General features: G+C 42.1%; 1 protein-coding gene across 1 annotated transcript in view; it reads right to left on the bottom strand.

Annotated features, from left to right (window-relative positions):
* Positions 1-27,529, bottom strand: part of Zcchc17 (zinc finger CCHC-type containing 17) — a 38,055-nt gene extending 10,526 nt beyond the window's left edge. Inside the window, exons 1-7 of the mRNA XM_070008786.1 lie at positions 27,437-27,529; positions 25,784-25,904; positions 17,925-17,982; positions 13,628-13,728; positions 9,234-9,325; positions 3,910-4,010; positions 1,984-2,129 (exon numbers count right to left, since the gene is read on the bottom strand). Of these exons, the coding sequence (XP_069864887.1) occupies positions 1,984-2,129; positions 3,910-4,010; positions 9,234-9,325; positions 13,628-13,728; positions 17,925-17,982; positions 25,784-25,849 (564 nt within the window). The 5' untranslated portion in view covers positions 25,850-25,904; positions 27,437-27,529. The remainder of the gene's footprint in view (positions 1-1,983; positions 2,130-3,909; positions 4,011-9,233; positions 9,326-13,627; positions 13,729-17,924; positions 17,983-25,783; positions 25,905-27,436) is intronic.
* Between the last annotated feature and the right edge of the window lie 85 nt (positions 27,530-27,614).

The following is a 27,614-nucleotide window of genomic DNA, read 5'->3' as shown; positions in this document are numbered from 1 at the left end:
AGTTGAGCTGTGGCTCAAAATGGTAGATTGCTAGTCTTGAGTGAAAAAGCTCAGAGACAGCACCCAGGCCCTGAATTCAAGCCTTACAACCTACAAAAACAAGAACAACAAAACAAACAAATAAAAAACCCAATCCTACTTAGCAAACTAACAAACTGAAGTTAGCTTGAATTCACACACAAGAGCCTCAATTCTAGGTCTGCAGACTTGAATCAACTCTATGGGAACTAGGAGGCACTAGTTAGGGAGTGGAAGTTATCAGGCAGGTAAAGTCCTAGGAGTGACATGACTACCCAGGAAGAGAATACACACATAAAAAAAATCATCCAAGGGGCTGGGAAGGTGGCTCAGTGGTAGAGCGCTTTGCCTTGCATGCATGAGGTCCTGGGTTTGATTCCTCAGCACCACATAAGCAAAAAGAAAAAAGCCGGAAGTGATGCTGTGGCTCAAGTGGTAGAGTGCTAGCCTTGAGCTGAAGAGCTGAGGGACAGTGCCCAGGCCCAGAGTTCAGGCCCCTCGACCAGAGCCCCCCCCAAAAAAAGTCATCTAAATACTTGGCTAATTTTTATAATGGCATAATGGCTCTTTCCCTTTCCTACAAAATGAATTCTTCATTTATGGGGAAAGGATCTCAGCCTTGTATCCCTAGAGTTTGTAGTACCTGGCACAAATGACCAGTCAATGAAAGTTTGCCAAATATTTAAAAATAAAACGAAGTTGGGCTCACACCCGTAATCCTTGCCACCCAGGAAGCTGAGATCTGAGGATCGAAGTTCAAAGCCAGACTGGGCAGAAAAGTCCTTGAGACATATGCATAACCACCAGAAAACCGGAAGTGGTGATGTGCTCAAGGTACTAGCCTTGAGCAGAAGAGCTCAGGGACTGAGCCCAGGCCCCTACAACTGACAAAATAAATCAAAGGTTTTCTTTTTCCTTCTTTAGAGACAATCTATGGGTGCTGGGAAGGTGGCTCAGTGGTAGAGTGCTTGCCTTGCATGCATGAGGCCCTCGGTTCAATTCCTTAGCACCACATAAGCAGAAAAAGCTGGAAGTGGGGCTGAGGCTGGTAGAGAACTGGTCTACAGCTGAAGAGCTGGGGGACAGCACTCAGGCCCAGAGTTCAGGCCCCACAACCAACAACAACAACAACAAAAAGAGACAATCTACGTAGCCCAGACTAGCCTTCAGCTAGGATCCTATGATCCTCCTGCCTCTACCTTGCAGGTGGCTGGGATTACAAATGTGCACATCATACCTGGCTAGCAGCCTTAAAGGATTAATGTAGTAGTCTTTTTTTTTTTTTTTTTTTTGGCCTGGGGCTTGAACTCAGGGCCTGGGCACTGTCCTTGAGCTTTTATGCTCAAGATTAGCATTCTATCACTTAAGCCACATCTCCACTTCTGTCTTTTTATTGGTTAGTTGGAGATAAGAGTCTCATGAACTATTATGCTCAGACTGGTTTCAAACCACAGTCCTCATATCTGAGTCTTCTGAGTAGCTAGGATTACAAACACAGTCTTATTTATCTAAAGAAAATAGTAATGAAATGCCCAAAAATGTAGGTTGAGCCAGGGTCCAGACATTGAAAAACAAAGAAGAAAATCAAGATCCCTTATAATCTTTTCACTAAGAGAGATTTTTTTAAATCAGTATTCATATTCTAATCTTTTTCCTAGGTAATAATAAACAGACATCTACAGCTCTCTATATAAGATTATGGTCATTCTAGGTATGATATATTAATTTTTCTTATACCCTTTTATGTTCTTCAATGAAATATCTATGGCTAAAGGATCATTAACTTACTTTCCTATTACTGAATATTATTATTATTATTATTATTATTTTGGTGAGCTAGTCCTGGGGCTTGAATGTAGGCCTGGGCACTATATGTGAGATTTTTTTTGCTCAATGACAGCATTTCTGCAAAATGCACATTTTCATTTTAAAACAAAAAAAAATTATTTTTATAATGGAACTTACCTTCTTTCTTTTTCTGGAGGAATTCTTTGTGGGATCAGGCTTCTCAAATTCTGCTGACTTTGCTTCTTCTTTCTCCTCTTCTTCATCGGGGATGAGAGCATATTTGGTCCCACCTGGCTGCATGAAACAATCCTTTGCAAAGTGGCCTGCAGAAGAGAGGCAGAAAGGGTAGGAAAGGAGTAAGCAGTCCCTCCTTTCAGCAGGCGGGTCTTCCTCAGAGGCTCCTGACATGGCCAAGTGGCTCAGAAAATATTACTAAGTCTATTCAGAACAGATTTTCTGCCACCTCAAGATGGCACTACTCACTCAGCAGAGGCCGGGGAGCAGATGGTCTTAGAGCTGGTGGAGATACTGGTATTGCTTTAGAAATGGCAGAGAAGGAGAATGCAGACTGTGTTGTCCTCCATTAGCAATGGGATTTATTAATTTTTCGAGGTCTATTCTGGAACTCATTCCTGACAGTGAAAAGCTGCTCCAGAGAGCAGAATACTTAGGCAAGGGGAACTGAGTGGCAGGTCAAATCCTAAAGGAAGATAGCTGGCAGGAAGTGGGCACTCACAGCCAAGCCAACATAGAGAGACAGGCACAGTCACCGAGGGGCAATGAACATTCACAGATTGTCAGGTTTGGCAAGAGCCTGAGGAATCATGAGATCCAATATCATGCAATTGCAGAGGATTCAAAGGAAATACCTCAAAGTCATATACAGAAACAGAGCTACTCATGGCAGATTTCATGCCTCCCTGTTCTGGGCTTTTTAGCTGCACCAAAACCAACTACCTTTGGCTCAACCTTTGTTGACTGGAACAAATGATTACTTTCCTCTTTATTATTTTCTATATTCCTCTCCATCTCATATAGTGCCATGGGAGGCCCCTTTAACAGATGGCATCCCCTACACAGCTTCCCACAGATCCCATCTCAAGAGCAGATATAACTACATAACTAGAGAGCTATGTGCAAGCTACTTTGCACCTGAGTCTAGAAGCTGAATGGCTCCAGGAGGACACCTCAGAGTTCTCCAAATACCTGGTATGCACCCAACCTTCCCAGGAGATATTCTTTCTTTCAGTTTTACTTTTCCCTTCTCCCTCTATGTTAATAATAAATAGGTTCTTAAAATCCCATAACGTCAGCCAGGGCCACAAATCTGCCACAAGTCACTGCAGAAAAATGAACAGAGCAGGACAGATGGAAGGCTAGGGGGAAAGAGGTGACAAATTAAGGTCACTCTGAAAATGAGAAGCTGTCAACTCCTCTTATGGCTCCAACAAGGGAAGTCAGGCTGACAGAGCTTTTTAATATTTGAAAGACTAGAAGAAACCTGAGGAAATCAAGCTATAAGGAAGTCACTAGCCTGTATTGTTGTTAGTAACAGGCTTTTGTGTACCCAGAGGTTTGAAGTTAGAAAAAGATATGGAAGACAGAGCTCAACTTGGATCCTCAAGGAATATAAGTCCAAGTCACTTAATTTTTACAGAACAATAATTGTCCCTTGCGATAAAATTTAGAGTATAGGAAGTGGAGGTGTGACTGAAGTGAAAAAGCTCAGGGATGGTGTCCAGGCCATGAGTTCCAGCCCCACTACTGACCAAACATAAAAATAAAATTAGAGTGTAAATCATAATCTAACACTCTTCCCTCTGTGGCATAGGACACAGGAACCTTACCCAGTCAGGGTAAGTACAGAAAGCAGGGTGCAGGCATGTGGGGGAGACAATGACGTCGCTCAGGAATCTTGCAGGGCCAGCGTTAAGGAAAGAAAACAGAAAACAGCTTCATATCACTCTCTGATATATAACAGCACCAGCAGGCGCCACTGTCAATTGACTAAAGAGTGAGACAGCCTAACCCTGAGCTATCTCTTCTATGAGGCAGGGTCCATCTATGGGGAGGGAAATACAGAAATGGCAGGCCTGTCCTTACCTTTACAGCCACACTTCTTGCAGGTAGTGTTCAGGACAGCCTCGAGGGTGATCTTCTGCCCTGTGTAATCCTGGAAGGACCGCCTCCGCCTCTCTTCTTGCCTGTAATGAAGAAAACATGACTGCTGACCCTCTTAAGGGATGTGGCCAGATACTACAAGGTAATGCTGTATGCTGGGTTTTTTAGGTTTTCTGTCCTGCTCTGTTCATTTTTCTTCCTGCTCTGTTCAATGTATTGGGTAAAATGAGCGAGGCTGAAAAATCAATTGAGTCTAAATGTTCCCCATGTCAAGAGATTTTATTTTTTTTACATTTACTATTGTAATAAAACATAAAAAAACACATAGTACCTGCAACTAAGGTACTCAAGTAGTTAATATGAAGAACATCATCCTAGATTACTTCCTTTTTCTAAACTCTAACTTACACATACCTTAATCCTGGCACACTTTGTAGTTTTTATTTACTGGTTCATATATTTATGTTTCTTCTTTGGATGATGTTTTTACTTATGTTTTTAAGACACAGTCTCAATGTATAGCCTAGGCTGGCTTTGAACTTGTCATCTGCCAGCCTCAGCTTTTCAAGTGTTATTATGCCTAGATCTGAATGGTGAGCTGTTTGGGTTACAATATCTTAACTGTTCATTCCCCACCTTAACCCAAGGTTCAAAACATTTTTTTCTCCCTCATTCCATTCCGTTCCATTGCATTCCATTCCCTTCCCTTCTCTCTCTCTCTCTCTCTCTCTCTCTCTCTCTCTCTCTCTCTCTCTCTCTCTCTCTCTCTTTCTCTCTCTCTGGTGCTAAGAATCAAACCCAAACATGGTCGAACATCATGTTCTATATCTATAATTTATATCCATAGTCAAAAAATATTCTTGTGTGTGTGTCTGTGTGTTTGTGTGCATGACTAGGATTTAACTCAGGCCTTTCCTACTTCCTAGGCAGGTACCCTTCCACTTGAGCCACTCTGCTATCCTCCAGATATCTTTTTTCACATGAATATCTAATGTTGGACTCTAGCTTCACCTAAGATTTTCAAACCCTTTACTTACTAGGTCTTTTTTTTTTTTTTTTTTTTGGTCGGTCATGGGGCTTGAACTCTGGGTCTGGGCACTGTCCCTCAGCTCTTCAGCTCAAGGCCAGCGCTCTACCACTTGAGCCACAGCACCACTTCTCGTCTTCTGGTGGTTTACTGGAGATAAGAGTCTCACAGACTTTCCTGCCCAGGCTGGCTTCGAACTGTGATCCTCAAATTTCAGCCTCCTGAGTTGCTAGGATTATAGGCGTAAGCCACCATGCTTGGCCTTACTAGGTCTTTATAATTCAGTAAAAATAGAGAAATATTACCCAGAGAAATGCAAGACAGCTATATCAAAGGAGATCATAGGTAATTAGTTCACATATTTTGGGCAACAGTTTCATGTGCTGTGGGCTCAAATGGAGAGGACAAAGATCTTCCACATTCTGCCCCAACCACTGATCTTGGAACTTCTTTAAAGTTCACCTCTAACACCTCTTCTAGGTCTTCCTCTTCTCCTTCTTTTCTACCTCCTCTTTTTCCTCTTTTTTATTCTCCATTTCTTCTTCCTCCTCCCCTTTCTCCTTCCTTCCTTGCTTGCTTATGAACAGGGTCTCACTATATAGCCCAGACTAGTATCAAACTTGTGATTTTTCTGCAGAAGCTGGGGGTCATGTACTAACTTGGAACAGAACTAGGATTCTTTGTAATTAAGTCTTACTCTAAAACCTGCATTCATTTCATTATGTTGTAATGCTTTCCTGAATGCACCTACTGCCACAGTTTATGACAAAAGTCACTGCTTCAGTCACATTGCTGTAACTAGAAGCAGCCCACACACCTGGTCACTTCTCAAACCAGAAGCCTTTCCCTCTCCCTACCCTATTTCTGAAAACCAATTAGTTCATTATCTTGTTTCATATTTTATCATTGTTAAGCATGGTTCTGGGAAATTTCACTGCTTTTTGAATTAGTCTAAAGCAAACAGAATTCTTTGGAACAAAAGCAATTTATTATAATGTCATCAGTTTAGTGTCAGACCTAAATAACCTCTCTGAATTATGAGTTGTAAAAGATTTCCACTATCACTGAAAGTGTTTTGATAACAATCGGCCCTACAAATGTCAATATTTAGAGACTAAGGTACTACAGAATATGAAAAACTTTAAGTCACATGCAATAGTTAGAAGCATTTAGTGACAATAAGGGCTTAACTTTAACACTAGATTCCCTACGTAAACACAGGCTAGTTACTTATCATCAAGCAATGCTAGAAAATAGAAATACAAAGTAAAATGGAAATCACACCCACCCATGAGAACTGCATTTATTAAGGTATGTGAATTACCTTGAATAATGCCAGGCACTGTACATTTTTTTGATAAATAACACATCTTTTTCTTTCAGAAAAAAAATCCTTCATATCCAAAGTGATTTTGCTCAGGAATATAAAAGATCTGACACTTTTTGAGCTGGGTACCAGTGGCTCACACCTGTAATTCTAGCAACTCGGGAGGCTGACATCTGAGTATCGCAGTTCAAAACCAGCCTAGGCCGGTTAAGTCCATGAGACTCTTACCTCCATACAACCACCAGAAAACCAGAAGTGGCATTGCAACCCAAAGTGGTAGAGAGCTAGCCTTGCAAAAAAGCTCAAGACAGTACCCATGCCCTGAGTTCAAGCCACATGACCCACCCCCCAAAAAAACTTCTTCAAACATGATCTCACTCAAATGTCATTTATTACTTTTTTGTTTTCATGGTTGTTGCTTGTTTATGAGTCTGGGTCTTACTATGTAGCACAATATAGACTCAAACTCACCTACTACTTCAGCCTCCTAAATCCTGGGATTACAGGCATATGTCGCCAGATCCAGCTTTTCAAAATTTTTTATTAATTGCCGGGCACTGGTAACTTGTGCCTGTAATCCTAGCTACTCAAGTGGCTGAGGTCTGAGGATCAAAGTTCAAAGCCAGCCCAGGCAGGAAAGTCTACAAGACTCTTATCTCCAAAATTAACCACCAGATGGCTGGGAAGGTGGCTCAGTGGTAGAGCACTTGCCTTGCATGCCTGAGGCCCTGGGTTCGATTCCCCAGCACCACATAAGCAAAAAAGAAAAAAAGCCAGAAGTGGCACTGTGGCTCAAGTGGTAGAGCCCTGGCCTTGAGCTGAAGAGCTGAGGGACAGCGCTTAGGCCCAGAGCTCAGGCCCCACAACCGGACCCAAAAAAAAAAAAAAAAAAAAATTAACCACCAGAAAACCAGAAGTGGCACTGTGGCTCAAGTGGTAGAGTGGTTACCTTGAGCTGAAGAGCTGAGGGACAGTGCCCAGGCCCAGAGTTCAAGCCCCACAGCCAACCAAAAAAAAAATAAAAATAAATAAAAAAAATTAATGACCTAACTTCCACAGAGAGCATCAATTAGCATAAAAGAATAATATATTTCACTATTTAAGGCAACAAATAATATCACAATTAACCTAAGAATTAGTGTATGATTTTTTTTATTGGCTTTCTGGGATTCTTTTTTTTGCTGGTCCTGGGCACTATCCCTGAATCTCTTTGTGATCAAGGCTAGTCCTGTACCACTTAGCCAAAGAGCAACTTGGCTTATTGAAATAACAGAAAACAATTATTAAGCCCCTCAAGTTTCCTCAATGGCTGCATGCAGGCTCAGTAGGAGAACTCCTACCTAGTAAGCATAAAGTCCTATACTGCTAAAGATTTCTCAAAGGATCTCAGGGATTCAAGAACCACTGATTAAAATTTTAGGAAGTATTTGAAACAGAACATTTTCTGTGCCATTATCATAGTTCAAAGAAAAACCTTCAACCCTTTTCAAAAAAGCCAATGAAAGAAAGGTGGTGTATTCAGAAGATGTGAGAATCTAAACACCACTGGAATTGCTCCAAGACTACCCCATTCTCCCACACGCTCTCTATGTGGCTTCAGAGAACACTAGGATAGGGCAAGCAGTAGTATTTCATGAATGCTTGCTGGTTAACAGATTAAAGAATAAAAGCAGAAAAAGACAGAGAAGGAAATAAAACAGTAATAGAGCCCTACTATGCAAAGAGATTTTCATCTTAGTATTTCATCTTAGAACCTGCTAAGTCAGGCCTGGTGGCACATGCCCACAGCACTCAGAGACTGAGGCAGGAAGATGTGGACTGTATAGGGAGACACTACCAAAAAAAAAAAAAAATTCAGGGGCTGGGAGTGTGGCTTAGTGGTAGAATGCTTGCCTAGCATGCATGAAGCCCTGGGTTCGAATCCTCAGTACCATATACACAGAAAAAAGCTGGCAGTGGTGCTGTGGCTCAAAGGGCAGAGGGCTAGCCTTGAGCAAAAAGAAGCTCAGGGACAGTGCCTAGGCCCTGAGTTCAAGCCCCAGGCCTGGCAAAACAAAATAAAACAAAAAATTCAACATCAAGAAACAACTAATCAGGAGCCAGTGGCTCATGCTTCCTATAAACCCAGTGACTCAGGAGGCTGAGATGAGGATCATAGTTGGTTTGAAGCTAGCCTGGGTAGGAAAGTCCATGAGACTCTTACCTCCAATTACCACCAGAAAACCAGAAGTTGAGATGTGGCTCAAGGACAGCACCCAGGATGTGAGTTCAAGCCCCACAACTGATAAAAGAAAAGAGCCAAAAAGAAAAAACTGAGCCGGGAAGGTGGCTCAGTGGTAGAGGGCTTGCCTTGCACACCTGATGTCCTGGGTTCGATTCCTCAGCACCACATAAGCAAAAAGAAAAAAGCCAGAAGTGGTGCTGTGGCTCAAGTGGTAGAGCGCTAGCCTTGAGCTGAAGAGCTGAGGGACAGCGCCCAGGCCCAGAGTTCAGGCCCCACGGCCGGACCTAAAAAAAAAAAAAAAAAAAAAGAAAGAAAGAAAAGAAAAAACTCTAAGCCAGAGACCAGTAGCTCATGTCTGTAATCATAGCTACTCAGGAGGCTGAGATTTGAGGATCAAGGATCAAAGCCAGCCCGATCAGGATAGTCTGAGAGATTCTTGTCTCCAAAGTAACCATCAAAAAGCCAGAAGTAGAATTGTAGCTCAAGTGGCAAAGTATTAGCCTTGAGCAAAAAAGCTCAGAAACAGCACCTAGGCCCTGAGTTCAAGCCCCAGGACTGGCACACACACAAAAAAAGAAATAATTCCATAGTCATGTTATATATACTTCATATCCATAAAAACTAAAGATCACAAAAGTTGCGTAACTCATCAACAACTAAATCAACAAATGGTGGAAGTTCCAGGTCAGCCTGAGTGGGACTGAAGCCTTTCCAAACCCTTTACCTACTCAATGATAACGTTGTTGGGATCAAGGTCTTTCCCAGTTCCTTGGTTGACAACTTTCATGGAGAGGGATACTTTTATCCTATCATTTTTCATCTGGGGGGGAAAAAAAGCAGAGTCATCAAATATTATAAGTATATAATTGAGACTGCTAACATACAATTTTCTAACTAGGGATCGGAGTTCTCATCATCCTACAACGCTGGGCTCTTGTACTGGACAAAGTGCTACGCTAGGAACCATGGGAGTACAAAGAAACCTAACAGGCAGACCTAATGGCAGAAATGTAGGAAATGATCTGTATCTCATCCTTGTCCTCTGCTCAGAAATCCAAGGCCCACCAGGAGAATCAGGCAGAAAATAAAAACTTCAGAGATCATAAACCCTGAATAGATCTTCAAATATCCTGAAGAGTAGATCTCCTTCTTGACTTGGTCTAGAACATCTTTAAACAAGATGACACTTGCTACTCACCTTGGTCTTCTTCTGCTTCCTGGGACATAGGAAGCCCTTCTTCACTTCAGAGTCTGCATCAGCTGTTCTCTTGACCTAAAACATTCTTATCCCAACTCTTCATATGACTAAGTACTTTTCCTTTGGGTCTCATCTCCTCTGAGAGCCCCCTGATGACTATCTAAATCGACAATAAAGTTTGAACAGACTGCAATTGTTTTACACACACATACACACGTTTACTTTCAAAAATAGTGTGTCTCCTCCACTTATATCTACGCTCCATAGTGGCTGGGACATACATACCTAGCTCATATTTTTTTTTTTTTTTGTAGGTCGTGGGGCTTGAACTCTGGGCTTGGGCACTGTCCTTGTGCTCTTCAGCTCAAGGCGAGAACTCTACCGATTGAGCCACAGCACCACTTCCGGTTTTCTAGTGCTTTATTGGAGATAAGAGTCTCATAGAGTTTCCTGCCTGGGCTGGCTTTGAACCTCGATCCTCAGATCTCAGCCTTCTGAGTAGCTAGGATTACAGGCATGAGCCACCGGCACCCAGCTACATTTTTTGTTTTGTGAGACATCTTACTATGTAACTAGGCTAGTCTAGCACTCAAGATCATACCTTGATCTCCCACGTGTTAGGATTACAGGTGTGTGCTCGGCACCTGGTCCTTTCTTGGCTCCCCCAAACCAAGCATATACTACATACTCATTCTCCATTGAATAGCTTTCAGGTCCCTCCCAGACCTTCCAGGTGGAAGAACAGGATGAATGCAGGCTTGCATGCCTCCTGTGGTCTGTACACTCACAGCCCTATAACCTTCATCTGAGTTGCAATTCATATTGTTCTCACTTCTACCATGGTAGAAGTACATGATAGATATTAGGAGAAACCACTACAGATTCTCTGTGCTTTTTTTTTGTTCTGGCCAAAAATGAAATATACCTGACAGGTACCCTTTAAAGTTTATGAGGCTGGGAAGGTGGCTCAATGGTAGAGCTCTTGCCTTGCATGCATGAGGCCCTAGGTTCAATTCCTCAGCACCGCATAAGCAGAAAAAAAAAAGCTGAAGTGGCACTGTGGCTCAAGTGGTAGAGCACTAGCCTTGAGCTGAAGAGCTGAGGGACAGCGCCCAGGCCCAGAGTTCAGGCCCATGACTAGACCCAATAAATAAATAAATACATACACACATACATACATACATACATACATACATACATAAAGTTTATGATAAAAAGACTTATCCTACAGATTATCCTTCTCTCATTCTGGTTATTTTTTGCCTTTTTCCTTTCTCTCTTTCTTTCATCCTTTCTTTCTTTCTCTTTTCTTCTGTGTGTGTGTGTGTGTGTGTGTGTGTGTGTGTGTGTGTGTGTGTGTGTGTGTGTGTGTGTGTGTGTGTGTGTGTGTGTGTGTGTGTGTGTGTGTGTGTGTGTGTGTGTGTGTGTGTGTGTGTGTGTGTGTGTGTGTGTGTGCGCGCGCATGCGCGGGCGCGCGCACAACTGTGGGATTTGAACTCATGTCTCAGATTTCTGAAGAGCTAGGAGTATAGGTATGAGCCCTATAATCTTCTTGGTTATAACTCCTTTTGGTTGTTTTTTTTCTACTCTTCTTATTCAACTCATGAGATAAGCTGCATGGAAGAGAGCTTTACAAACAAGCACTTACTGCACCACTTTCACAGTTCATGTCATTCCTTCTGACTGCATGACAACCAGAGATGTTTTTCTTGTTTTTCACTCATTCAGTTGCTCATTTATTCACTCATTCATGCTGGTCCTTAGGCTTAAATTCATGGCCTCACACTCTCATTTGGCCTTTTTACTCAGACTGATCTTCGTTTTTTTTTGCCAGTCCTGGGGCTTGAACTCAGAGCCTGGGCACTGTCCCTGAGCTTCTTTCGGTCAAGGCTAGCATCTACCACTTGAGCCAAAGCACTACTTCTGGCTTTTTCTGTGTATGTGATACTGAGGGCTTCATGCATGCTAAGCAAGTACTCTACCACACTCTGAGCCCTAGACTAGCGAGGATTACAAAATAAGCCATCAGCCAGATGGCCAGATATTTTTTATTACTATTTTTTTATTTTTGGTGGTACTGCGCTTTGAACTCAGGGAATTGTACTTGCTAGGCAGATACCATTTGAGCCATACCTTCAGCTATTTTTGATTCTGGTGTGTGTGTGTGTGTAATTCCATTGTGCTTAGGTGTCACTTTTTTTTTAACCTACTCATCTATTGTTGAGTTATTGTGAATAGTGCAGCAAAAAACATGGATGCATAAGTGTCTTTACTGTATCCTGACTTGTAATGTTCTGGGTAGAATCCCAAGAGTGGGTCATAGGGGAGTAGAGTAGGGTCACAGGGGAGATTTATCTTTAGGTTTTTTTTTTTTTTTTTGTCGGTCGTGGGGCTTGAACTCTGGGCCTGGGCGTTGTCCCTCAGCTCTTCAGCTCAAGGCCAGCGCTCTACCACTTGAGCTACAGCACCACTTCCAGTTTTCTCGTGGTTTATTGAAGATAGGAGTCTCACGGTCTCTCTCCTGCCCGGGCTGGCTTTGAACCGTGATCCTCAGATCTCAGCCTCCTGAGTAGCTAGGATTACAGGCGTGAGCCACCAGCGCCCAGCTATCTTTAGTTTTTTGAGGAACCACCAGACCACCTTCGAGAGTGGTTGTACTAGGTTCCTTTTTCCCTACATCCCTGCAACATTTATTGTTGTTTGAATTCTTAATGCTGGCCAGTCTAACTGGGGTAAGATGGAATCTTAAAGTTGTTTTGATTTGCATTTCCTTTATGGCTAGGGATGTTGAACATTTCCTCATGTGTTTGCCATTCTTACTTCTTCTGAGAAGTCTCTCTTTAGCACCTTTCTTGATTGGTTTATTAGTTTTGAGGCGGGGGTTAGTTTCTTGAGCTCCTTGTATATTTTGACTATTAGGCCTTTATTAGATGTATTGCTGGTAAAGATCTTCTCCCAGTCTGTTGGCCATCTTTCTAGTTTAGTAACTATGTCCTTTACTGTGTTGTGCCCTGGGACTCTTCAAAAAATTCCTGTCTATGCCTATAAGTTCTCATGTTCCTCCTACTCCATTTTAACAATAGTTTCAAAAGTTCAGGTCTGACATTGAGGTCTCTAATCCACTTTGAGGTAATATTGGTGCATGGTGACAAACAGGGATCCACTTTTAGTTTTCTACATATGGATATCCAGTTTGCCCAACACCGATTATTGAAGAAGCTATCTTTTTTCTACTGTACATTTTTGGCTCCCTTGTCAAGTATCAGATAATTATATGTATACGGCTTTATTTCTGGGTTTTAGTCTATTCCATTGATCTGCAGGCCTGTTTTTGTGCAAGTACCAAATTGTTTTTGTTACTATAGCTCTGTAGTAAAGCCTGAGGTCTAGGATTGTGATACTACCAGCACTGCTTTCTTTGTATGTGTGCCTAAAATTGCTTTGTATACCCAACTTTTTAATTGGCTGAGACTGGGTGACACAATTTTTTTGTCTGAACTTCTCTTGGACCATGATCCTTCTGATCTCCACTTCTTTACTATGTAGGATCACAGTGTGAGCCATTGCACCTGACTAGAAGATTTAAATTTAAGACAGATGATTGTGACGGATTTAAAAATAATCAGCTAGAATTAACAACATATCATAAAATTCCAAGAAAGGCTCATCTTTCCCTATCTTTTTTCCTGCCCCCAGCCAGTCCTGGGGCTTGAACTCAGGGCCTGGGTACTGTCCATGAGCTACTTTTGCTCAAGGCTAGCATTCTACCACTTAAGCTACAGCTCCACTCCCAGCCTTTTCTGTTTATGTGGTACTGAGGAATCAAACCTGGGGCTTCATGCATGCTAGGCAGCACTCTACCACTAATCCACATTCCTAGCCTCCTAATCTTTTCTAACCCTATGAAATTGTATAGAATTTTACCTCTCGGCCAATAAGCTTCACCCACACTTTATCTCCAACATCTACTATCTCAGAGGGCTTATCAACCCGACAGGATGACATGTGAGTTCGATGAACCAGACCTGAGCACAGAAAAAAAACAATAAAACAGAGGTCATTTCTGGTACACGTACACTAAATGATTGGGCTAGGAAAAGACATGCAAGACAAAAGGAAAATTTTCACTTAAAAATATAATTAATTTAAAACTACAAACAGAAGTTTTGGTGGTTTTTTTTGTTTTTGTTTTTTGTTTTTTTGGTCAGCTGTGGGGCTTAAACTCTGGGCCTGGGTGCTGTCCCTCAGCTCTTCAGCTCAAGGCAAGCACTCTACCACTTGAGCCACAGCACCACTTCCAGTTTTCAGATGGTTTATTGGAGATAAATCTCACAGACTTTCCTGCACAGGTTGGCTTTGAACCACAATCTGCAGATCTCAGCCTCCTGAGTAGCTAGGATTACAGGCATGAGCCACTGGTGCCCAGCAATTTTTGTTTTCTTTTGGTGCTGGTACTGAGGCTTGAACTCAGGGCCTAGATACTGCTCCTTAACATTTTTGCTTATGGCTGGCACTCTACCACCTGAGCTATAGTTCCACTTCTAGCTTTTTGCTGGTTAACTGGAGATAAAAATCTCACAGACTTGTCCTGCTTAGCTTGGCTCCAAACTTCAATCCTCATATCTCAACATCCTGAATAGCTATGATTATAGGCATGAACCACCAGCATCCTGCATGATGTACTATTTAAAATATGCTAAATTAGTAAAATGTGTAAAAATAACTAATTAATGCTGCAAAAGCACAGTAACATAATAAATACTTCTAATATTAAACTTTTGGAAATCACTTAGCAATGACTATCAAGAATGACACGTCTAATTAGGTGTTGGTGGTTCACATCAATAATTTTAGCTACTTAGGAGGCTGAGAACAAGAACATCATAGTTTAAGGCCAGCTTGTGCAGAAAAGTCCATAAGATCCCTTCTCAATCCATTGCTGGGCACAGAAGTATGTGTCTGTCACTCTAGAGGCCAAGAGAGGCTAAGAATAGTTTCAGGCCATCCTGGGCAAGACTGTCTCAATCGAAGTAGCTAAGCATGGTGGTTCACAGTCTATAGTTCGGACATACACCTACACAGAAAGCAAGACTCTACAAAATAATCAGTGCAAAAAAGGTTTGGAGGCATGATTCAGAAGTAGAGAAAGTGCTTAGCAAGTTCCAACCCCATACTGTGAAAAAGAAAAAGAAAAAGAAAAGGCTAGATTCAGAACTATAGCTTAGCAACAGAGCACTTTCAAGCATTTGTGTGAATTTCCACCACCAGAAAAATAAAATAAATCATGCTTAGCAAATAAATGAATCTAGTCTCAGACTTGACATTTAATATCTTGACTTGGACAAGTTACTTATTTGTCAGTGTTGGGGCTTGAATTCAGGGCCTGGGCACTATCCTAAGCATTTTTGCTCAAGGCTAGTGCTCTACCAATTTGAGCCATTGTGCCACTTTTGGTTTACTGGAGATTAGAGTCTCACAGACTTTCCTGCCCAGGCTGGCATTAAACCTTGATCCTCAGATCTCAGCCCCCTGAGTAGCTAGGATCACAGGCAGGAGTCACCAGCTCCTTGCTTGACTTTTTATTTCTGAATTTCAATTTGAAATTTCAATTCCAATTTGAAAAGGAAACCAGAAGAAGGAGCTCAGTAATTTTTTACTAAACTGAATTCACTACTAAATCCGATCTTCCATCATAAGCAAGGAAGGCTAAATGCTACAATGAATAATATCTGCTATTAAAACTTCGTATTTAGCCTGGCGCTGGTGGCGCATGCCCGTAATCCAAGCTACTCAGGAGGCTGAGATCTGAGGATCATGGTTCAAAGGCAGCCTGGGCAGCAAAGCCTGTGAAACTCTTATCTCCAAAAAAAAACACTAGAAAACCACAAAGTGGCACTGTGGCTCAAGTGGTTGAGCTGAAGAGCTGAGGGACAGCTCCCAGGCCCAGAATTCAAGCCCCATAACTGACAAAAAAAAAAATTCATATTTATACATACATGAAAATGAAACTAGGAAATGAGAAGACGGGTAAAGGGTGGGATATACTGGAGTGGTGACACTGATCAAGATGCCTGCACACATAAATGAACATGTTAAACCAAAACACTTTATACAACTATGTGAAGAAAATCATAAAGGAAGAGGGCTAGGCACCAGTACCAGTGGCCAGCCAATGCAAAACTCAATACCTTATCTCAAACATAACTAAAGAGAAAAGGGCTGGAGATGTGGCTGAAGCTGTAGAGTACCTGCCTAGCAAGGTGCTAAGTTCAAATCCTAGTACTGGCAGAAAGTAAGGGAGGGAGGGAGGGGGGGAGGATTAGCTAATGTCAGAAAATAAATCAGAAGAGATATAGAACATGTAGATCATCACAGAAAATTCTGCATGAGAAGTATTTAATTTTTTTTTTTTTTTTTTTTTTTTTGGTCAGTCATGGGGCTTGACACAGGGCCTAGGCCTGTCCCTGAGCCTTTTTTTTTCAAGGCTAGCACTTTACTACTTTGAGCTCCACTTCCAATTTGGGGTTGGTTAATTGGAGATTATAGAGTTTTATGGACTTTTCCTGCCTGGTCTGGCTTTGAAGTACAATGCTCTGATCTCAGCCTCCCTAGTAGCTGGGATTATATGCATGAGTCACCAGTACCAAGGTATGAAAAATAATTTATATGCACCTATGGATATGTCCAAATGAAATCCCCTGTACAACCGAGGCTAATAAATGTGGAAGGAAACACTATGAGAAAGGAAAGAAAACCTAATTTAGATTTGAATACTAGTAAGGAGTCTTCAGCTCAGTAGTGGTTAAAAAATTATGATAATAGAAGTTTGGTTGGGAAGGGTGAGGGGAATACAGAAGTGGTGGAATGAAGAGTGAACTAATGCAGCAGTGATACTCACTAGACACTATGTTGAAAGTGAGCTATACAATTTGTGGGGGAAGGAGGTTGGAAGGGAAAAACCAGTCTGGCTTTGCTACTAGAACCCAGGAAAAGAAATGGTATGTCGACTATTAGTTTATACAGCACTAAAATAAAATTTGAGATAAGGAAGTATGTGGAATGAGGGAAGAGGTGACACTTCAAAAAGAAATGTACTCATTACCTGACTTATGTAACTATAACCACTCTATACATCACCTTTACAATAAAAATAAATTTTTAAAGGAAAAGAGGTTTGGGAAACTAATTCAAATTCAAATCTACCGTCCTGAATCAAAGATGTTATGTTCTGATCAGAGGACAGTTATTTTATTGCTCAATCCTTCCTAGGTAAAAATATGATCTTTCCATTCAGAAAAGCTAAGATACACTGTAAGGAAGTTCAAATTATTGTCCAAAAAAAACCTATGAAAGATGCCATGATTAGAATTCACATGTCCTACCTAACTACCTGCATCCCTAAGCTCAACTCTCTCCCTTTAAGGCTTGTCTCGGCATAGCTGTCAGGCTGACAGATTTACCTATAAGCTGTCAGCCACAATCAGAGGCATTATCAGATGAGTTTTTTAGTTAGTTTTTTTTTTTTTTTTGTCGGTCATGGGGCTTGAACTCTCCAAGCCAGAAAGCACCATCCTCTCCGGGAATGTAGCTCAGTAGTAGAGTACTTGCCTAGCATGTGCAAGGCCTTGGGATTTAATACTTAGCACTGCCAACAAAACAAAACAAACCAACAAAATAAGAGTGTCATTCTTCTGAGATAAGACCTGCTAAATGGGATAGGGATGTAGCTCAGCCACAGAGCATGGGCTGAGTATGCAAAAGCCCTGGGATCTACCCCAGCATACACACATAAAGGGCCTACTAAAAATGAACTGTCTGGTTGCTGTTTTTGTTTTCTTTTTGTCTTGTTTGTGTGTCTTATCTGTCTTTGGGAGGGTAAGCAGGGACACAGAAATAGAGGGACACACAGTGAACAAATGCAGCAGTGGTACTCACTAGACACTATGCTGAAAATGAATTAAACAATTTGGAAAAACTGGGAGAGTACAAGGGAAGGGATGACATTGTCCAAAAAGAAATGTACTCATTACCTGACTTACGTAGCTGTAGCCCTCCCATATATCACCTTTATAATAACAATTAAAAATAATTTTAAAAAAATGAACTGTTGACACTTTTTTTGTATTTAAACCACTACACTAAAAAACAAAACAGCAACTAGAAAATAAGACAAAACTGTATGAAGAGTATGGAGAGTAAAATGGGAGGGCTGAATTTCTACCTTGCTTCCGACATCCTGGGATTTTGATAAAGGCTCCATAGTCTGTCACCATAGCAACCTACAAAGATTGAAAAAAAAATCTATGTCATACAAGTTAATATTTTTCTTCTAAACCATTTAAGCTAGTTTCTCTGAATTTCTATTTGGTTCTGACCACTGCTACAAAACTGCCTGAAAGTTATCTGTTAAACATTCTTTCTGTTCTTGTTAAATTTTAGACTGATAAGTATATGTGCATACACATTAAAAACACTGGAGGAATTAGGAAAGTTATCACAGTATAGGTATAATAGGAACCTAGGGTTGCCCAAATCTTATGTGTACTGAAATCACCAAGAGTCTCATAAACAAAAGGAGCAAACAACAAACAACAGGTTTAGATAAATTGACTTTATATCTACTGAGACTGAAGCCTCAAACCTCAATACAGAGAACTCTAACAGCCTGGGATGGACCAAGAAGATTAGCCATTTTTCTTAAACTTCACAACTGTTGTACTTCAACCCAAATCTGAGCTGTGGGGTTTATCAGTATAATTAGAGAAGAAGTCAATACACAGACAATCTGGCAGAACTTAAAGAGATGTAATGAGAAAGAAAAGGAGTTGTCCTTAGGTCCTTTGTGGAGCTGACTGAGTGGATTTGTGTAATGAACAACCAATAAATGTTTGTAAGGAAAGGCCCAGAACCACTGCAAGACAAATGATTATCCCAGATTTTTTTTCTCCTCTCAATCTTCTAGTCCACCACCATGTGGACTGGATTCATTTTATCATTCCATACTGTATTTATCACTAAATTCATTATTACTTATAAAAATATTCAATACAGGGGCTGGGAAGGTGGCTCAGAGGGAGAGTGCTTGCCTTGCATGCCTGAGGCCCTGGGTTCCATTCCTCAGCACCACATAAGAAAAAAGAAAAAGCCAAAAGTGGCACTGTGGCTCGTGGTAGAGCACTAGCCTTGAGCTGAAGAGCTGAGGGACAGCGCCCAGGCCCAGAGTTAAGGCCCCACGACCAGACCCCCCCCCCCCCCGCAAAAAAAATAAATAAAGTAAAAAATAGTCAATACAACCTATGCATTAAAACTTTATTCCTGCGGGTGCCGGTGGCTCACGCCTGTAATCTTAGCTACTCAGGAGGCTGAGATCTGAGAATCGAGGTTCAAAGCCAGCCTGGGCAGGAAACTCCATGAGACTCTTATCTCCAATAAACCACTAGAAAACGAAAGTGGCACTGTGGCTCAAGCGGTAGAGCGCTCGCCCTGAGCTGAAGAGCTGAGGAACAGCACCCAGGCCCAGAGTTCAAGCCCCACAGCCAACCAAAAAAAAAAAAAAAAAAAAAAACTTTATTCCTGCTGGGTGCTGGTGGCTCATGCTTGTAATCCTAGCTACTCAGGAGGGGCTGAGATCTGAGGACCATGGTTCAAAGCCAGCCTGGGCAGGAAAGTCTTGGTGAGACTCATCTTCAATTTAAGCACCAAAAAAAAAAAAATAAGTGGAGCTATGGCTCAAAGTGGTAGAGTGCTAGCCTTGAGCAAAAGAGCTCAGGGACAGCACTTAGTCCCTGAGTTCAAGCCTCATGACCAACAACAACAACAACAAAAAACCCCTTCATTCCTTTCAGTGCTTTTAGTTGCTTGATCTTGAGCAATTATTGTGTTAGCTTCACATAACTAAAACAATAACTGTATACAATAACACATAACTAAAACTAAGATAATCCCTGCTGTACAGCTAACATGAATCATAGTCACTATATAAAAAACACTATTTAAATCCTTATGATTGTATAAGTTGGAACTATGAATTGTACTCAACAGATAATAACTGATGGGTGGAGAAATGAAATAATTTTACTGAAAGCCAAAGCTAGTAGGTAACAGAACTAGAATTTGAATTACAAGTCCTATATTAGAGCCGCTCTTTGGGTTCCTTTTTTGTTGGTGGTGGTGGTGGTCATGGGGCTGTCCCTGAGCTTCTGCTCAAGGCTAGCATTCTACCACTTGAGCCATAGCACCACTTCCGGTTTTCTTATTTTTTTTTGAGCTAAGAATCTCACGGACTTTCTTGCCCAGTCTGGCTTCGAACCATGACCCTAAGATCTCAACCTCCTGAGTAGCCATGATTACAGGCATGAGCCACTGGCACCTGGCTTTAGATTCTCTTTAAAGACAAAATTCTAATGGCTGAAGCAATGTAGCATTTGATAACTGGTCTCCTCCTGACAACAATCTAGAATGAGATCACAAAAATACATGACAGGACCGTGTGTGTTGCAGATGAGGCGAATAGTTTATGTGTAGGAAGAGCACAGGCTTTGGAGTGAAAGATGTGGCTCCTTGCTATGCCATTTCCTACCTGTGAGATATTGGACACAACTTGCCTTTCAAGGCCCAAGGTCCCATTTATGTTTATTTTGCTGCCACAGATAACAAAAGATACATACAAACTGATATATGGCACATGATATACATACATTTATTTATATCCACATAATAACTTACAGTCTAAAATACTAAATCACAAAAAGATTAGCAAGTGGTAGAAAAGGACACAACTTTAGATAAAAGTTAGGGACACAACCTGGGTCCTCAAAGTTCTCATTTCACCAAATACCAATAATATTCATTTCAGGAAAAGATGGAAACTAAATTAAAAAACAACAACAAAAACAAAAACAAAACCTTTCAGTGGGGTATCAGTGGCTCACACCTGTATTCCTAGCTATTCAGGAGCCTGAGATCTGAGGATCAGTTTGAAGCCACCCAGGCAAGAAAGTCCTTGAGACTTTTTTTTGTCAGTCATGGGGCTTGAACTTAGGTGCTGTGTCTTGAGCTTTTGTGCTCTACCACTCTGGGACACAGTTTTGGGGTGGTTAATTGTAGGTAAGAATTGCAGACTGGGGAAGGGCATGCCCCAAGGTGACCTTTCTCATCCCATGTCCTAAACCCCAATAAAGACAAATTAACAACAACAAAAAAAAAGAATCTCAGACTTTTCTGCCTGGGCTGGCTTCAACCCAGGATCCTCAGATCTCACCCTCCTGAGTAGCTAGGATTACAGGTGTGAGCCACTAGCATCCAGCTCTCTACAGACTCTTTTATTTCTAATTAATCACCAGCTAGAGTGGAGTTGTGGCTCAAGGGGTGGAGCCCTAGCCTTGAGCAAAAAAGCTCAGAGACAGCTCCTGAGTTCAAGCCCCAGGACCAGGAAAACAAATTTTTTAAAAAAACAAAAAAAAACTTTCATTCTCTGGATTGGAAGTATGTCTCAAATGGCTCTCTGCCAAATGCATGGCCCTGAGTTCCAACTCCAGCTCCAAAACACAAAGAAAGCACTTTCATTTTCCTCATTTTTATTTTGTTTGCTTGTTTTTGCCAGTATTAGGACTTGAACTCAAGACCTAATGCTTATTCAGATTTTTTAGCCAGGTGCCAGTGGCTCATGCCTGTAATCCTAGCTACTCAGGAGGCTGAGATCTGAGGATTGTGGTTCAAAGCCAGCCCAGGCAGGAAAGTCCGTGCGACTCTAATCTCCAATAAACCACTAGAAAACCAGAAGTGGTGCTGTGGCTCAAGTGGTAGAGTGCTCACCTTGAACTGCAGAGCTGAGGGACAGCGCCCAGGTCCAGAGTTCAAGCCCCATGACCGACAAAAAAACAAAACGAAATGAAAAGAAAAGAAAAAGACCTAGTGCTTATTCAGCTTTTTTGCTCATAGCTGGTACTCTACTATTTGAGCTATTCCCTAATCCCTATTTTAATGGAGATACTGGGTTAGAGAATACAAACTGATTCCAAGACACAGTATAAAGAACAAGTTATAACCCAAAAAGCTCTAAACTCCTGTTTCCCACAAGAAACAAGCTGTGCTGATGTAAGGACCAGATAGTGCAGAGGACACAACACAGCACAATTATGCTGATAGTTACTATGTAGGCAAGGGAGAGCCGGAGGAAGGACTTTAGAGATTAGCTCCTCCAATCCTATCATTTTTCAAATGAGGAGTATACAAACACAAAGTGCTTACACAAGTTTACTGAACAATCTATTCTGTATGAAAATGGGCCCAAGGTGAAGAACTTAAAAGTCTTTGGCACATGCCAAAGGCACTCTAACTGGTTTTGCTTCATGATTCTAGAAAAAGGGCTAAGAAGTCTCATGTTGTATAACATTATTAAGAAGTGTAATTATCTACCACACTTAACAGTAGCAGCTGGAAGTTAAAGAGCCCAAATCACCTTGCTGCTGTAAATTAAGACAACCTCACTTTTCAATCTTGAAGCTCCAGAGTCACATCTCAGTCTTCAGGGGTAATAACAGACCTTAATTTGGTCTCTCCCAAAAGGAAAGGTTAAGGTGCTTCAGAAGAGATGGGCTCCATTGCTTCTCCCAGTACCAAGTGTTTCTATTGCTATGTCTCCCAGGGTGCAGTCAGAGTAAAACTAAAAGGATGGCATCTACCTTAGGTGCTCACACAGTCTGTCTGGTGTCCCAAGGGTAATTACTCAAATGGCTCAGGGAGGGGAAATTTAGTAATTATGTCAACTGAATTCAGGCCTCAGGTAAAATTAATTTCTTATCTACAGATTAGAGTTGGCACTGGCCTTGAAACTTGTTCTCTCCATAATATAAATGATGAATTTGAGGCTGAGAGTTATCTGTCACAAAGTTAGAAAGTAGCACAGCCAGAGACTAGACATGATAGTACACATCCATAATCTCAGTACTCAGGAGGCTGAGACAGAAGGATCCTAAACTTAAGGCCAGACAGGACTACATAGTGGGACCCTACCTCATGAGATAGATAAGTAGATAGGTAGACAGACAGAGAGAGAGAATAAAAAAGAAAGCGGTATAGCCAGGCATAGGGCAGAAACTTTCTTTTTTCCTGATGGTACTGGGGCCTGAACTCAGTATCTTATATTCTTGCTTGCTTTTTTCACTCATGGTTGACACACTACCACTTTTTGCTGGGTCAATCAGAGAGAAGAGACTCTTGGATTTATCTGCCCAGATTGGCTCCAGACCAAGATTTTCAGATCTCAAGCCTCCAGAATAGCTTGGATTATATGCATCAGCCACTAGAGCACCAACTGTAAGTTCATATATTCACTCATATCTGAATGCAATCAACTTTTTTTTTTTTTTTTTGGTCAGTCATGGCACCTGAACTCTGGGCTTGGGTGCTGTCCCTGTGCTCTTCAGCTCAAGGCGAGCACTCTACCGCTTGAGCCACAGCACCACTTCCGGTTTTCTAGTGGTTTATTGGAGATAAGAGTCTCACAGACTTTCCTGCCCAGGCTGGCTTTGAACAGCAATCCTCAGATCTCAGCCTCCTGAGCAGCTAGGAGTATAGGCATGAGCCACTGGCACCTGGCACCTGACACAATCAACTTCTTTGATCCTCACTTTTTCATGTTTCTGGTCCTCACTTTCTGGTGACTAGAGGGAACAAGTGCCTTAGTTGATTCCTATCCCTATTTTAAAAAATCTAGATAATTTATCATAGAAATTTATTTCTCACTGGATATGGTTGCTTACTCTGAAATCGTAGCTACAAACAAGGCAAGGATCACGAGGATTGTGGTCCAAGGCCAGTCCAGGCAAAAAGTTCAAAAGACCTCATCTCAACCAATCAAAGTCTAGTACAGTGGTGTGTGCCTATTTTACCAACTATGTGGGAAAAAAATAAACAGGAGAATTGTGGTCCAGGCTACCCCACAAATAAATGTGACACAGTACTAGAAAAACAAAAGTGACCTACCTAGCAAACATAAAAACATGAGTTCAAATCCAAGTACTAACCAAAAAGAGACAGAGACAGAAAGGGACAAAAAAAGAGAGAGAAATATTTTTCTCCCATTTTTGGAGGCTAGGAAATTTCCGATCAAGTCTGATAAGGGTACCCACATTCTGCTTCCAAAATGGCTCCTTGTTGCTGCATCTTTCAGAATGAAGGAATGTCATATCCTCACTAGGTAAAAGGGAGAGATGGGCCAGGCAACTCCCTGACTCCCTTTTTAAGACAGTGATCTCATTTACAAGGTAGGTAGGATGGCTGTACTCCCAAATTTCCACTGAAACTTAGTCCTTAATCAACAGATTTAAGAGGAAGGGCCTTTAGGAGATGTATTCAGTTAGCTTCCCACTGCCTGAACAAAACACCTGAGATAAGCAACTTAAAGGAAGAAAAAAAAATTCTTTTTCCTGTTTCCATGGTTATTTGGCCAGTTCACTTTGAACATTTGGCAGGGCCAGCATCTTGGCAGGAGCATGTGGTAATACATAGCTGTTTACCTCATAGAGCTGGGAAGCAAAGACAGAAAGAAAGGGGCCAGGGGCAATATATAGTTCTCAAGGGCATCCCCCAAAGGAACCATTCCTTTCAGCTGGGTCCCACCTCCTAAGTTTCTAACTCATCAAATTATGAACCCATCACTTCCTAAAGCCCTGCCTTGAATATTGATGCCCTGGGAATCAAGCCTCAACACAGAAGCTTTTAGGGGACATTTCAGCTATCAACCACAATAGGAGGCCACAGGATCATGAGACTCTGCCCATGTGAATTAATCAGTGCCTTATTAAGGGCTTGGGGAGGCAAATTCATCCCTCTGCCAAGTGAGGACCCAGCGTTTATCTAGAAGATGTAGCAATAGGCAAGTCAGGGAAGCAGAGAGCAGCCCCTACCACATACCAAATCTGTTAGCATCTTGGTTCTGGACTTCCCAGCCTCCAAAGTATGAGACATAAGGTTTTGTTCTTATAATCTACCCAATCTAGAAATTTTGTTATATAGCATAAATGGACTAAGCCAAACAGAATATCCAAAGGTCCTAGGGGGAAAAAAAAAAAGCCAACCTGGAATGTGTAGAGTTCTAAAGAAGCTAGCATGTCTGGAGCATGAGCAAGGTAGAAAAAGAACTGTAAAAGTAAGTAGAGGTAAAATAAGGGAAGGGTCATGAAAATGAGTTTGTAAGCCAGGGGCCAATGGCTCATGCCTGTAATCCTAGCTATTCAGGAGGCTGAGATCTGAGGATTGTGGTTCAAAGCCAGCCCGGGCAGGAAAGTCCATCAGACTCTTATCCCCAATAAACCACTCAGAAAACCAGAAGTGGTACAGTGGCTCAAGTGGTAGAACACTAACCTTGAGCTGAAGAGCTGAGGGACAGCGTTCAGGCCCAGAGCTCAAGGCCCCATGACCGACCAAAAGAAAAAAAAAAAAGAGTTTGTATTCAAGTAAAATGAGAGTATGAAGAGCTGAGACAAAGAGGGTGCCAATCAATTTTATGGATGGATGGATGAACAATAGTATTAAGAATCAAAACCATCAGAGCACCAGTGGCTCACACCTGTCATCCTAGTGGCTCACACCTGTCATCCTAGCTATTCAGGAGGTTGAAATAAAAGCACTAGCTTTCAGCACAAAGCTCAAGGAAAATGCCCAGCCTGAGGTCAAGACTCAGGACTGGCAAAAAAAAAAAAAAAAAGGCACAGATTTCTAGCTTGGGTACTTGAATCAAGGACAAAAGTTCCAATTGCTAAAGTAGAAATGACTAGTGAAAACATTTAAGAAATCAGTTTCAAAGTTAAGTTAGAGATGCTATGAAACAGACAAATGAAGATGACAAGTATGCAGTTAGATGTCTACAGCTTAGTGCATCATCAGATAGAGGCTCTGCTGGTCCATGCAATTTACACTATAATGCTCAAGTCTCAGATTGGACAGCAGGATTAAACCCAGATGCTTTGTACTCTCAATCTATTCTTTTTTCTTTTCTTCCCTTTTTCTTTTCCTTTACCTTCTACCTATTCTTAATAGCCTATAAATAAGATGTTTTCAAAGACCAAAATAATATACCTCTCCTTGGAAAATCGTGTAGAGTGCAGGCAAGTTTTCCATGGTCTCAGGTCTCCCTGAATTCATCCTTAAGGTTCTATGGCTCCTCCATTTCTCTTCTGCAAAAGCTAATATTAGTGTCCTGCCACAAAAAACATAAGCAACAATTAGAGAGACATCTGTACTAGAGAAGAAATGAATGGGATTTTGGAAGTAGCTCAGAGACTGAGCCCTAGCCTAGCATGCTGCCTAAAGCCCTAAGGTAAGCCCCATAACCACACACACACACACACAAAAGGAAAACAGTCTACAGTTAAGTTCTACAAAATTATACCATTAGATTGACTATCTCTTACTTTCATCAAAATCCCTTTTGTCATTCTAATCCTAGGGACTTTTGGAAACCTTTGTTGTTACTGGAGTATGAACTCAGGATGCTGTTACCACTTGAACATACTCCCAACCCAGTTTTAGATACCTTGATCTCATTTCTTTTCAATTTGTTACTGATTCAAAGCTATTAGACTATTGGGGTTTTTTGTTGTTGTTTTGTTATGTTTTGTTTTTTGAGATGGATCTAACTACACTGCCCTCGCTGGCCCTGCTCTTCCACTAATTAATGGGCTCAAACAATCCTTCTGCCTCAGCTTCCTGGGTAAATAGCTGGTACTACAAGCATGTGCTACCACTCCTGGCTAGTTTTTGGTTCTTTATATTGCTGCTGTTGCTACTCTTTTACCAGGGATACACTTCTGGAAGTGTGGGGAGTATGTGTGCCTGGATCTCAAACAATATACTAAGAATTAACATTTACACTTACTATGTGTAGCTACTATGCTAAACAACAGACATTCAATAACTCATTTAATTATCAAAATTGTCACGATGGGCTGGGAAGGTGGCTCAGTGGTAGAGTGCTTGCCTTGCATGCATGAGGCCCTGGGTTCGATTCCTCAGCACCACATAAGCAGAAAAAGCCAGGAGTGGCCTTGTGGCTCAAGTGGTAGAGTGCTAGCCTTGAGCTGAAGAGCTGAGGGACAGCCCCCAGGCCCATGACCAACCACGAATCCGCTGAGATGGAGGTAGGGGTTCCCAACAGGTCCCCTCTTCACTCTGCACAATAAATAGTAGGTGGAAGACTGGAAGAGTGAAGGCTTGGTACACAAGTATAAGCCTCCAATTTCTCAGCCAAACTATGCCCTGGATCAGCCAATCATTCTGCTCTATCACTGTTTCTCTGGGACGGTGGGGGAGGACAGATGAGGCCCTAATAAAAGATAGCAGAAAGCAGAATTAGGGGACAGAATCCGGCGGGCCTCTTCAACTAAACGCAGCACCTAAAGGGGCTGGCGGGGGGGCTGGGGGGAGGGGGCAGGCTTGTCTCCCTGCGAACGCCAGGCACCGGACTGGGTATGGAGGGCGGCTGCTGAAGAGAGGCACCGGTCCCGCAAGGGCCAGCAGCCGCGGGGTCGGAGACCCCCGAAACTCTCTTCCGGCCCGCGGGCCGAGCTGGAAGCGAAGGGGCCGGTCTCCCGCTCCTTGCTGTCCCGGCCTTCAGAACAGTGCCTGAGAAGAACTACAGGGCCTGAGAACGACAGGCTCGGGCTACACCACGGAGCCGTCGCAGCCACGTCCGAGCACCCACCTCCCCGCCGCGCTTTCCCCCTCACTCACTGACTCAGCGACCGCTCCAAGCCCTGGAGTCGTGAAGCAGCTCGGAACGCCAAGCCCACTCGGCTCTTTCCCACCCACAAGACACAGCGCGCCTAGGAGGGACGCCAACTCCAGCCACCAATCGCGGAACCGCTCTCTCGTGACGTCAGAAATAACTGACCAATACTACGAGATTATC

This window comes from Dipodomys merriami, unplaced genomic scaffold (genome assembly GCF_024711535.1).
Source record: "Dipodomys merriami isolate MVZ:Mamm:240054 unplaced genomic scaffold, mDipMer1.0.p SCAF_71, whole genome shotgun sequence".
NCBI classification, from domain to species: domain Eukaryota; kingdom Metazoa; phylum Chordata; class Mammalia; order Rodentia; family Heteromyidae; genus Dipodomys; species Dipodomys merriami.
This window is presented reverse-complemented; position numbering and strand designations above follow the sequence as displayed.